Here is a 12612-nt window from a genome sequence, read left to right on the forward strand (position 1 = left end):
ACAGCGTCACGTGTCGTCTTTTTGAATGTGATTTTTCTCCAATGAGGGGGCGAACATATGGCAAATTACGCTACAGCACTTATATGATTGCACTAGTTGGCTATTAACTGCGAGCAGACAGAGTGTCAATCAATGCATTGGAGAATACAGGCTTGTCAGATTTCCATAACAAGCGACCATATTTTTTAAAATAAGCCCAAAAAACCGCAACCCGCGACCAGGGATTTTTTCCCGCAATTTACAAAAAGAAGCCCAAAGTCGCGTATAATACACGGACTTGGCAACTGTGGCGTTTACATGCAAAATGTTGGGAATGGCGCCCTCTGGTGTTCTTCTGAAGGAGCAGTTTAAGAGACTGTCTCGTTTATAATACAGGTATATGAGTAAAATCTTTTTTATTTCCCTCTTCTTTTAATTCAGTTCAGATTAATGTGTATATCAGGGCTGGACTGGAACAAAAAATGGCCCTGGCATTTTTGCTCCAGGTGGCCTACCACCACTTCTATATATATATATATATATATATATATATATATATATATATATATATATATATATATAGAAGACAAAATTGTTCTGTTGGCTGTGGAGTCAAGACATTTGCAAATATGATGAAAAGATATGAGATATGAGACAGTTGAACATAAGGCAAATATAAAAGATTAAAAGCTATTATTTAGTTGCAGATCCCACAGCAGTGAGTCTGTGACCCATAGACATCACCAGACTCTCAGACGGTCTCATCCTTTGCAATGCTTTTCCCAGCCTTTAATGCAGCCAATTCCAATTGTTGCTTGTTTTGGGGAGTTTCTGCCTTTACTCTCCTCTTCAGCTGGTGAAATTCATGTTCAATCGGATTTAAATCTGGAGATTGACTTGGGCAATCTAAGACTTTCCATTTCTTTGCCCTTATAAATGCCTTGACTGAACTGGCAGGGTGTTTTGGGTCATTGTCCTGATGCAATATGAAGCACTTCCCAATGGTTTTGTACCCTTCTAAATTCATTCTGCTACTGTCATCATACATTAAGTCATCAGTAAAGTTGAGAGGGCCTGTTCCAGAGACAGCCATGCATGCCCATGCCATGACACCACCTCCACCATGCTTTACAGATGAGGCTGTATGCTTGGGATCATTTGCAGTTTACTTTTTTTCTCCACATTTTTGCTTTCCCATCACTTAGAGAAAGGTTCACCTTTGTCTCATCGGTCCATAAACACAGTTCCAAAACTCTTCTGGCTCACCTTTGTGCTTTTTTGCAAACTCTAATCTTGCCTTTCTATTTTTGGAGCTGGTCAGAGGTTTGTATCTTGCTGTGTAGCATTCTGTGTCAAAGTCTCCTGAGGACAGTAGATTGTCAGAGCATCACCCCAGCTTTCTGGAAGTTGTTGGTGATTTTACAGACATGTCTTTAGGATTCATTTTCACAGCTTTTATGATTTGTCTGTCATCAACTACTGTTGTTTTCTCAGCCGATCAGGTAGTTGTTGGTTGCTGGTGTCGCTGGTGGTTTCCAAACTCTTGATTTCTCCATGCCCTTTGTTTTTGCTATAGCTATAATTGACTTCCTCTTTTCTTTTAGCATCCAAATTGCTTGCTTTTCTCTCAAAGTCAGTTCCTTCATCTTCATCCTGGTTTGTGTGTGTCATCATCGAATGCAAGATTCAGAATGCAGAAGTAATGGATATAGCTGATACGACACATTCCCTGCTTTTAATATCTGAAGAATTAATGCAACAGGACACAGCTGATCACTTAGAAAGGCCTGTGAGGCAACTGTTCCAATACTTATGCTCACATCAGATAGAGGGATGAAACTCTAAAAGTGCTGAACTTCTTAGCTGGTAAAACATCTATGTGTTGAATCACCCAATAATAAAATGTGACATTCTATAGTTTTGTCTCATATTCATCTTTTTGTAAATGTCCTTGTAAAAGACCCTTTACTAAGTACTTAGTTGAAGTACCTTTGGCATCAATTACAGCCTCGAGTCTTTTTGGGTATGACACAACAAGCATAGCACACCTGTATTGGGGGATTTTCTGCCATTCTTCTTTGCAAATCCTCTCAAGCTCGGTCAGGTTGGATGGGGACCATCAGTGGACAGCCATTATCAGGTCTCTCCAGAGATGTTCAATAGGGTTCAAGTCAAGGCTCTGGCTGGGCCACTCTAGGACATTCACAGAGTTGTCCCTAAGCCATTCCTGTGTTGCCTTGGCTGTGTTGTGTTTAGGGTCGTTGTCATGTTGGAAGTTAAACCTTCGGCCCAGGTTCTGAATACTCTGGACTGGGTTTTCATTAAGGCTATCTCTATATTTTGGTGCACTGAGCTTTTCTTCTACTCTGACGAGTCCCTCAGTCCCTTCCTCTGAAAAACTCCCCCACAGCATGAGGCTGCTACCAGCACACTTTACTTTTTGGATGCTGCTCTGCAGTTGATGAGCAGAGCAGGTTTCCTTCAAACATGATGCTTGGAATTGAGGTTGATCAGACCAGAGAATCTTGTTTCTCAGAGCCTGAGGGTCCTTTAGGTGCTGTTTTGCAAATTTCAAGTGTGTTTTCAAGTGTCTTCACTGAGGAGAAGATTGAGTCTAGCCACACCGCTATAAAGCCCAGATCGGTGGAGTGTTGCAGTGATGTTTGTCCGTTTGGGGGGGGGATGAATTCAAACAATTGTAGTATCAGGCTGCAACATAACAAAATTGAAAAAAGTGAAGGGGGTCTGAATACTTTCCGTACCCACTGTATATATATATATATATATATATATATGTATGTGTGTGTGTGTTTATGATATACACTACCAGTCAAAAGTTTTTGAACAGTAAGAACTTTTAATGTTTTTTAAAGAATTCTCTTCTGCTCACAAGGCCTGCATTTATTTGATGCTAAATACAGGAAAAGCAGTAATATTGTGAAATATTTTTACAATTTAAAATGACTGTTTTCTATTTGAATATATTTTAAAATGTAATTTATTCCTGTGATTTAAAAGCAGAATTGTCAGCGTCATAACTCCAGTCACATGATCCTTCAGAAATCATTAAAATATTCTGATTTGTTGCTCAAAAGACATTTATTATTATTATTATTATGTTGAAAACATAGAATTTTTTTCAGGTTTGTTTGATGAACAAAGTTCAGAAGAACGGCATTTATCTGAAATAGAAATCTTTTGTAACATTAGAAATGTCTTTTTCATCATTTTTGATCAATTTAAAGCATCCTTGCTAAATAAAAGTATTAATTTCTATAATTTCTTTCCCAAAAATTTGTTTATAAATTATACTGTATGTATAAATATTTTAAACATGTTTAACAAATGTTGGTTAACGCTTCAGATAACCTCAAAATTCATTTGTAATGTATCTCTTTTAAAAACTCCCTTGTGGCCCCCAAGACTTTTATTTATTTATAAGTAGCTCTTATTTGTTATGTACATGTATTTGCAAATTCAAATCTGGATTTTAAGCACACGGTTATATGATGTCTTAATATGCATTTACATATACAGTAGAGGAAAAGTATGGTTATACTAGACTGGAATAAAACAGAACAAAATATGAAAGTACACAGCAAAACAACTTACACAAGGTTGTGATTTTAATGATATTTTAAAGAGACTACACATAACTATGATCATTGTAAGACACATTGAGATTAAAAAAAATTACAGTGGAAGAGCAATCATCAACCTGAAGGCATCAGTCACAGGGTCATCATGATTTACTGCTTCAGTTTTGCCCCTCCTCTACACCAGTCAGATAAATGAGCTTTTATTGATGTCAACTCCACTGGTTAAAATAACATCTTCAGAATGCACTGTATGGTGTACCGTGAAATGCATTAGTGTTGTTGCATCGTGGTGTAACCTGGGACAGAACTGAGACGTGGTTCATCAGTGTTTATGGCCTACTGACCAAGCAAAAGCAAAGTGAAATAAGTCTGTAAAGTCATAAAATGAAGCACAAGGCAGCGCGAATAAACAACAAATAATTTCCATAAATTAACATTTATTTCTAAAAAGCAGTCTGAATGAAATTAACCTTTGGGAATGACAAATTAAAACCTACAAACCAACAATACTCATCCATTACATTACATAAACAAAACATCAGACCGTCTATGAAGATTCACAGTCATCCATATAATAAGAGTCTTAAGAAGTCTTGTAGAAATAAATGATTTAAACACAAATTTTTATTAAGAAATTATTATAGACGTTTTACTATTTACTGTATCACCACTCAATATAGTGACTTCATTGTCACTTCTGAGGAAGTGGTTTCTTTTATATTTTATGTCACATTCAAGTATTTTTTTTCTTCATAAAATAGAATCCAAAGTAAAAACTAACAGCAGTACAGTCAATGTCAGATATTTGGTTAGAGAGTCAGCAGACTTTTGTTTTGGTATAATTAAAAAAGTACAATGAAAACCCTCATTTGCAGTATATAACACATACAGAACCATTCCATACACATACTTAAAGTGCATGTATCAAGAATCAAACAGAAATGATTAGTAGTTAAAGTTATAAAACACTCTCAAACTGTCTTTATTAAGAACACTACTTTTCTAAAGAAAAGCCAAAGCATTCAAACGGTCAACACGAGCCGAACAAACAATAACAGACACTCTCCCTTCCAAAACCACCAAAGTCTTCAGCAGCTTGGACTCTAATTGTCCCCCAAGAGAAAACACAACAGCATACTGCTGGAGATGCAGGATCCAGTAGGAGAGAAGAACGGTCCAATGAGGAGACTAAGGAGATGTCTACAGGGAGGCAACAGTGATCCAGTGGGACAGCAGTAGATGAGGTCTGAAGTTTGCTCGTTTGTGAATGTGAGATCACACAGTGTAGTCCAGCTCTGCATTCATCTTGGTGTACATTTCATAGATGGCGTCAATAGTAGCTGTGAAGTTTACTAGGAACTGCCGCACTTTGTCCAAGCATTCTTCCTCCTTGACCTCTCGCCCTTTAGAAAGAGCTTTGAGAAAATCTGATCTGTATGGAGCGGCATATAGTGCTGCCTGAAAAAATGAAGACAGGGCAACCTCAATAGGTTTCTCATCAGAAATGTCTACATTTCACTCGTTTCACTTTCAGATGGCGAAAAACTGTTTTTAACTTGCATAAAAACAACTTCTCAATACATACATACGAATACAGTGTGGAAAATTATTATTTGATCCCCTGCTGATTTTGTAAGTTTGCCCACTTCAAAAAAAATAAAAAAGAAGGGTTTATCATTTTTATGGTAGGTTTATTTTAACTGATAGAGACAGAATATCAAAACAAAAAAAACAGAAAAAAGCAGCTTACAAATGTTAAAAAAAGATTTACATTTTAGCAAGTCAAATAAGTATTTGATCCCCACCAACCAGCAGAAATTTTGGCTCCCACAGATTGGTTATGTGCACATGTGGAACGCAGATTAGTCCTGTCACTTTAAGAAGACACTCCTAATTCCAGCTCGTTGTGTGTATAAAAGACACCTGTTCATAGAATCTGTATCTTCCAACCTCTCCACTACCATGAGCAAGACCAAAGAGCTGTCAAAGGACTTCAGGGACAAGACTGTAGACCTGCACAAGGCTGAGAAGGCTGAGAAGGAGACAACTGTTGGTGCGATTATTCGGAAATGGAAGAAACACAAAACAACCATCAGTCAGCCTCGGTCTGGAGCTCCGTGCAAGATCTTGCCTCATGGGGTTAGGATGATCATGAGAAAGGTGAGGGATCAGCCCCGAACTACACGGGAAGAGCTTGTTAATGATCTCAAGGCAGCTGGGACCACAATCACCAAGCAAAACATTGGTAACGCACTACGCCGCAATGGATTGAAATCCTGCAGCGCCCGCAAAGTCCCTCTGCTCAAGAAGTCACATGTACAGGCCCGTCTGACGTTTGCCAATGAACATCTAAATGATTCAGAAGGCTTGGGAGAATGTGCTGTGGTCAGATGAGATCAAAATGGAGTTCTTTGGCATCAACTTGAGAAATGCTGACCATCACCCCAAGAACACCATCCCTACAGTCAAGCACAGAGGTGGAAACATCATGCTTTGGGGCTGTTTTTCTGCTAAGGGTACATTAAGCTGCTAAGGGAAGAAGCACAGTAAGGTCCTGGAGTGGTCTAGCCAGGCTCCAGACTTAATCCTATAGAAAATCTGTGGAGGAAGCTGAAACTTCGAGTTTCCAAGAGACAGCTAAGAAACCTTAATGATTTAGAGAGGATCTGTAAAGAGAAGTAGACCAAAATCCCTCCTGAGATCGTGTGCAAACCTGGTGACCAGAAACGTCTGACCTCTGTGTGTGCCAACAAGGGTTTCTGCACCAAGTACTAAGTCATGTTTTGCTTGGGGATCAAATACTTATTTGACTTACTAAAATGTAAATCTTTTTTTAAGATTTGTATGCTGCTTTTTTCTGGATTTTTTGTTCTGTCTCTATCAGTTAAAATAAACCTACCATTTTTTTTTTTAAGTGGGCAAACTTACAAAATCAGCAGGGGATCAAATAATTATTTTCCCCACTGTATGCATGCATTTTTTTTAAGAAACTTACTTTAAAGAGCTTCTGGACAAACCAGCCATGATACTTCATCAATGCCATTTCATACGCTTTGGTGACGTTGACTCTGATGAGGTTAGGGTTGTTTTCATCTTTATCCCCATCCACTAGACTCTGGAGAAGAACCTGGATGAAGCGTAGCCCCCTAACAGAAAACACAAGGAAAACAGGTTTTAGTTAAAGGGTAAATAAAAATTCACATTCACAAAAAGAGTGGTTTCACAGAATGTTCTGGGTACTCGTTTTCGCAGAATGAAACTCAATGGGGACAGATGTTGTCAAGTTCCAAAAATATCATAAATCATAAATGTAATTTGTTACTAAAGGGCAAGTAAATGATAACCGAATTGACTGTTCCTTAAAGGAATAGTTCACCCAAAAGTGAAAATTTGCAGAAAATGCATTCACCCTCAGGCCATCCAAGATGTAGATGAGTTTGTCTCTTCATCGGAACAGATTTGGAGAAATTGAGCACTACAGTACATAACTTGCTCACCAGTGCACCTCTGCAGTGAATGGGTGCCGTCAGAATAAGAGTCCAAACAGCTGATAACAATATTACAATAATCCACAAGTAATCCTCAGGACTCCAGTCCAACAATTAACATCTTGTGAAGTGAAGAGCTCTGTGTTTGTAAGAAAAATCCATCATCAAGCAAGCAGTTGCTTCTGGCCAAAATAGTCGCTTATTGGAGACCATAATCCATAATAACGCTTCCTCCAGAGAAATGGCTTCCTCCTCTCACATGACAATCCACCAACATATTTGTTTACAACTGTTTTAGACTGTTTAAACAACTTTTTCACTGGAGACTACGTTATAGATAGAGGACCGGAAGAAACGGTTTGAAGTTAAAGTCTTAATGATGGGTTTGTTTATTAGAAACACACAGCTTTTCACTTCACAAGACATTAACTGATGGACAGGAGTCATGTGGCTTACTTGTGGATGTTTTTATCAGCTGTTTGGACTCTCATTCTGACGGCACCCATTTACTGCAGAGGATCCGTTGGAGAGCAAGTGATGTAATGCTAAATTTCTCCAAATCTGCTCTCATGACTAAACAAACTCTTGGACGGTGAGCACATTTTCAGCAAATTTTTATTTTTACTTGAACTATTTCTTTAACAAAGACAGTTACAGGAAGTCTCAAAGTCCATGTTTTCGTTATGCAACTTTAAAGCAACTGTTTTTTTACTTTCACTTCTCTACAATAAAAAAACGAAACAACAAACATTTCAGGCCCAGCCTTGCCTTTTCAGCCACATGAGGGCAAGTGTTGCTCCTACTTTTGGCCACTCGGTTCCATGCATCTCCTTTTCTGCTTCCAAAATGTGCTGCAGGGTTTTAAACCTGGTAGGGTTGCTGTCATACACGGCCTTGATTTTCTATGAGAAAAAGCAGAGGTGGGTGGAGTTATGATTGTAAATGTTATACTGTTCAGTGCTTATCAACTGTTTATGTCATGTGGTGCACTTACAGTGATGTTGCCCGCGATATCAGCTTTGATGGGGGAAAAAACAGCAGAGCCGAGGCAATCTAAGAGGAGATAAAAAGAACAGATTAGTAATATTTGAATACATGCAAATATTTTATTAACGCTAATGCAATTTGCACGTATTTGAAATGTTGCCTGCAAAGATTGACTGGCAACCTACTGTACACATGAAAACTAGATTATGTTATACACATGTGAGAATGCAACATTCTTTCACAGAGCTGTGAGCTAATCCTCTTTTTACATATTAGAATATTTACAGGAATGTAGCAGACACACGGTAAAAGTATTGCCGCTTCTGATCCCTTAGAACTTAGAGTGAACTCTGACATTACCGCCTTAAAAAGAGAGCTCTAAATAATTAACTGTGCTTAGAGAGCATGACAGATTTCTGAAAGCACCCATGCGGTTCATTAAAGTTTCAGTACCACCCATTATCATGCTGAGACCAAATGTATTGCGCACCGTCTGATAATGAAATAAACACCTGTGGGAATGGAAACACACTGAATCACTGATGTTTCCATCCCTGCAACCAATAAATACTGTATATGCTTTGTCAATTTTTGTATTAGAGTTGTTGATTTAAAGAAAAAAAAAAAAGGTTTGATTATGATTTACTGTATGTTGTTTGCATGCACGCACTGCCTAACTCTGTAAACATAATGTGCCCTTCAAATTTACACCTTTTTGTGGGTTACACATACTGACAGAAGTGTCATGCCTTTTCAAATTGAGCAAATTAGATTTTGAGTGCAACTCCTAAAAATGGTATCTTTGATAATTAGTTTGCATGTCTAATTAGATTATAAACCTGATTACTACTTGTTTAAAACCTGGATAACCTGATGATTATATTCATGTCATGAGCATTAATAAATGGACAATAATAAAATTGTTTACTATTTTGCCTAAACAAATGAAAAAATAAAACACTGGCAACAAAACTCAATTGTTTTAAATGCCTCAAGTGAATTTAGGCATCACAACATTATAATGTACAATATGCAAAATGGATATTCATTTTGAGATTTTTGTGAGTGTTATCACATTATAACTTCTAAGGATTCACTTTTAGTGAGTATAAAAATGATGGTAAATGTAATCTAAATGTAAAAATAGAGGAAATAAATAAATAAAGTTTACACTTGTTCACTTCTCTTGGTTTTTTGGTCCGGACCTGGTTCGCTTAGTGTTCACACTGTAATTGTTTTTATACCAAACCTAAAAATATAAGAAAAGGATGAAGTCACATACTGATTGGGCAGCTTTTATGACGTATATTTTGCGAACTGTAAGCTGGGCTAAATGCACTTGTTGTTTGTGAATACATATGATGGTGTTTTTACCAGCTGGCAATTCACAAAGGGCTTATAAAATGTGTAAAGGAGTCAAAACAGCACACTGAGCCTGCGGTTCCAGCACCTGTGCCGAACTGTAATGGGCAACAGGACTAGTTTTTGTTACCTTCATATATCAGTCAAACCGCACCAGAGTTCATTTGGAAGCCTGAAAAGGTGGGTCTCGGTCCACATGTTTGGTTACTCAGATGAACCGTACAAACAGAGCAATTGCACTAAAGTTTGTTTTAATGAAATGATACCAAGAAAGCCACAACTGCCCCTCACAAAAATATATATAAAAAAATAATCCTTGTATATCAACATTTTATGCAGGCAGAGGATCTAAGCCCCATTCAATTAAAATGCCTGAACGAGAAAGTGATAGTAGCAGCTGAATAGAATTTCCTAACATAAAAGTGATATGTTCAACAGTGTAGAGTTCAAACCAGCACAGTCCACTGGAAAGATCTGGGTCATCAGCATTTTGTACTACTAGCAAAAGGAGCATCTCTGGTTACAGATGACTCTAAGCAAGCACATAGTCTGCTTACACTCCAGCTTTTTCCACTGTGAATGAATGCCTTATAATTATAGAAAACGCACACATTCACTCACATGTCTAACAATGCCAGCCCTCCCTCCTGCTCTTTCTGATGTTGGTACTCCACACAGGGCTTTTTGTGTTAAAGTGTGAATGCTAAACAAGAGCTGGGAAGCTTAATTGTCTTTCTGTGGGAGTTAGCGACATCCACAACAACCAGTGTCCCCAATCACCTTATGACATCACACGATCATAAATACCAATCTCCAATCATAGCCTGCCATACAAAGTTCATCTATTGAGGTTAAGCACCTGTATCATTTATTCATATCAGTCATAGATCAGTTTAATTATGGGTTCCACCTGGAGATTCTTGTAGAACAAACAGTTGGGACCAAAAAGTCAAAAAGTTTGTTTTTCAAATGACTGTTATTTCTAATGAAAATGTTTATTACATTAGACAATACTAAGATTTAATAAGCATAATTTAATCATTTATTGAACATTTTCATTAGAAATAATATTATCAACATAATCATTTGAGTAAAAAAAAAAAATATATATATATATATATATATATATATATATATATATATATATATATATATATCAAGTTTGTCTTTTGTTCAACATGGTCAATTTAATTGGTGACCTAAAATAGAGCAGAATCGAAAATATTTCAAATCCATTTTAGATTTAAAATTTCTTGAAAATCCTAAAATAAAAATAAAAAGATTTGAAATCTTGGGTTTGTAATGTATGTAACTTGTCGACCACCACTGTAGTTCTGTATTGTCAATATAAGGTTTATTTTGTTCTCCCTTCATCATATCCAGTTCGTTTTACAACCACGGCAAAAAAATGAGCCTTTTAGTGGTGGCTGGCAAACAATACAAGAGTACATCAAGAGCTAATGTGAACACCTCAGGCTTGGCGTTTCAAGTGGCAAATTCATTTTAAATGCATTTTTCATATTAATACCAAATGAGGCTTCGAACAAAGATGTTCTGATGTTCCTTTCCACCAATGAATAGAGCAGGGCAACTCAACACCATGCTAATCAATTTTCTCAACTTCCAAAATCGAGGGCAGCAGATTAAATTATGCATGCAATAGGTTTGTGGCCTTCTTTGTGAAAAGAAATTTGAGCCAAAAAAAGATTAGTCCTCAAAAGCAAACAATGGCTTCTGCTTGACAGCTAGGCTTTGTCAGACTTTACTAACAACTTCTGCAGAGCACTGAAGATCTTGATCAGGAGTGGAAAATCTCACCCCTGATCAAGGACCTGCAATATCACAGAAAATCAGATGACATCAGACTACTGATTTCTGTAACAACATATTTATAATTATGTAACTGAATCAGTTTAAAACTCTTCTTCTATAAACATGCATGCACTGTTACTTTTTTCACTTTGTTTATGAATTCATTCATTTTGAAAATGACATTCGGAAGTGGTCTATGAGGGAGGAATCCAAACTAACAAACATTAGCTATTTTATCATTTGCATATTGAAATAGATAATAAAATAACTTTTTAACGACTTGAACACTGAAAACTTTAAAACCTCAAAATATTGTCTTAAAGATAATTTGAAAGTCCAGCCGTGTCATGACGCTCAAATCCGAGCTCAAACTACGAGAGATGACGGAAGAACCTACCGAAGAAAGGAGGGAGGTGAGACACCGCCTCGAGAAACGGCCGGGTTTCCACTTGTTTGTCGGCTGGAAGTTGCCGGAACTGGTGCTCCATTAGAAGAGCCATGATTGCCTAAAATGGGCGAAAGTGACTTTTTTTCGCCTACAACATAAGACGAGGACAACACAGCTGCACTGAAGACAGAACCCGGAACTACAGATAGACAGACAGACAGACAGACAGCATAGAATCACTTCTTCTTCTAGCGCTGCACTGCACAGCTGGACTGCCCCCTGCCCCGCCCCTTTATGCAAATATATGCAGACTAACGAGGATGAGCCAATCATATCGCACGGGACGGGGCCAAAGCTTATAATATAATATTTCCAGTTCCCACACTTCACCATGTACAGTTATGAAAAATGTTACTGCTCAATAAATAGCCAAATGAAATCTTTTTTTTTTCTGTTACAGAAAAAAACCTAAATAAACCTATATAAACTTAAATCTGCTATTTTTTCTTTATGCTGAAAGTATTTTTTAATCAGATAGAATATTAAAGTTAAATGATTAAATCAAATAATTGTAATTATAATTAAATAATTAAGGGAATCTAGGGGATATATGCCTCTGCTTATTACTCTTGTTATTACCATTGGTCAAAATGTAAAAAAAAAAAAAAGAAAAAAAAAACATTTTTTAAGGGGGATGGTGATCCTGTGATTACAAATTATTACAAAATTTGTCTAATTTTTAAACATTTTTATTTTACAAAAAATATGCTATGGTTTATGAGCTGTTTTCTTTGTGTCAAAAGTTATATAATAGCAGATTTAAGTTGATATAAACTTAAGTCTGCTGTTTTTTCTTCATCTGATTTTATGTTGAAAGTATTTTTATTACTCCCACCATTAAAACAGATGAAATATAAGTTAAAAATGTGTCCAGTACACTGATCATATTATCAGGTTATAGGCCTCTGCTTATGACGCTGTTATCACATGAAACACA

General features: G+C 36.9%; 1 protein-coding gene across 1 annotated transcript; it reads right to left on the reverse strand.

The window, feature by feature from the left end:
- Positions 1-3998: 3998 nt before the first annotated feature.
- Positions 3999-11904, reverse strand: gltpa (glycolipid transfer protein a). The gene is made up of 5 exons (XM_058776413.1): positions 11625-11904; positions 8061-8119; positions 7835-7968; positions 6574-6724; positions 3999-5036 (listed from the first exon to the last, which is right to left on the reverse strand). Exons 1-5 carry the CDS (start codon positions 11725-11727, stop codon positions 4854-4856), a joined length of 630 nt encoding a protein of 209 aa, XP_058632396.1. The 5' UTR covers positions 11728-11904; the 3' UTR covers positions 3999-4853.
- Between the last annotated feature and the right edge of the window lie 708 nt (positions 11905-12612).

The sequence above is a fragment of the Onychostoma macrolepis genome, chromosome 05 (assembly GCF_012432095.1).
Source record: "Onychostoma macrolepis isolate SWU-2019 chromosome 05, ASM1243209v1, whole genome shotgun sequence".
NCBI classification, from domain to species: domain Eukaryota; kingdom Metazoa; phylum Chordata; class Actinopteri; order Cypriniformes; family Cyprinidae; genus Onychostoma; species Onychostoma macrolepis.

What these genes read in the sequence shown, in the direction of transcription:
- gltpa (XM_058776413.1), bottom strand. Translation starts at nt 11,727, where the DNA reads ATGGCTCTTCTAATGGAGCACCAGTTCCGGCAACTTCCAGCCGACAAA. An exon ending in ATATCGCGGGCAACATCACT is followed by an intron (nt 7,969 to 8,060) that starts GTAAGTGCACCA and finishes TTTTTCTCATAG; the next exon opens with AAAATCAAGGCCGTGTATGA. An exon ending in TTGTCCAGAAGCTCTTTAAA is followed by an intron (nt 5,037 to 6,573) that starts GTAAGTTTCTTA and finishes TCATTTTTTCAG; the next exon opens with GCAGCACTATATGCCGCTCC.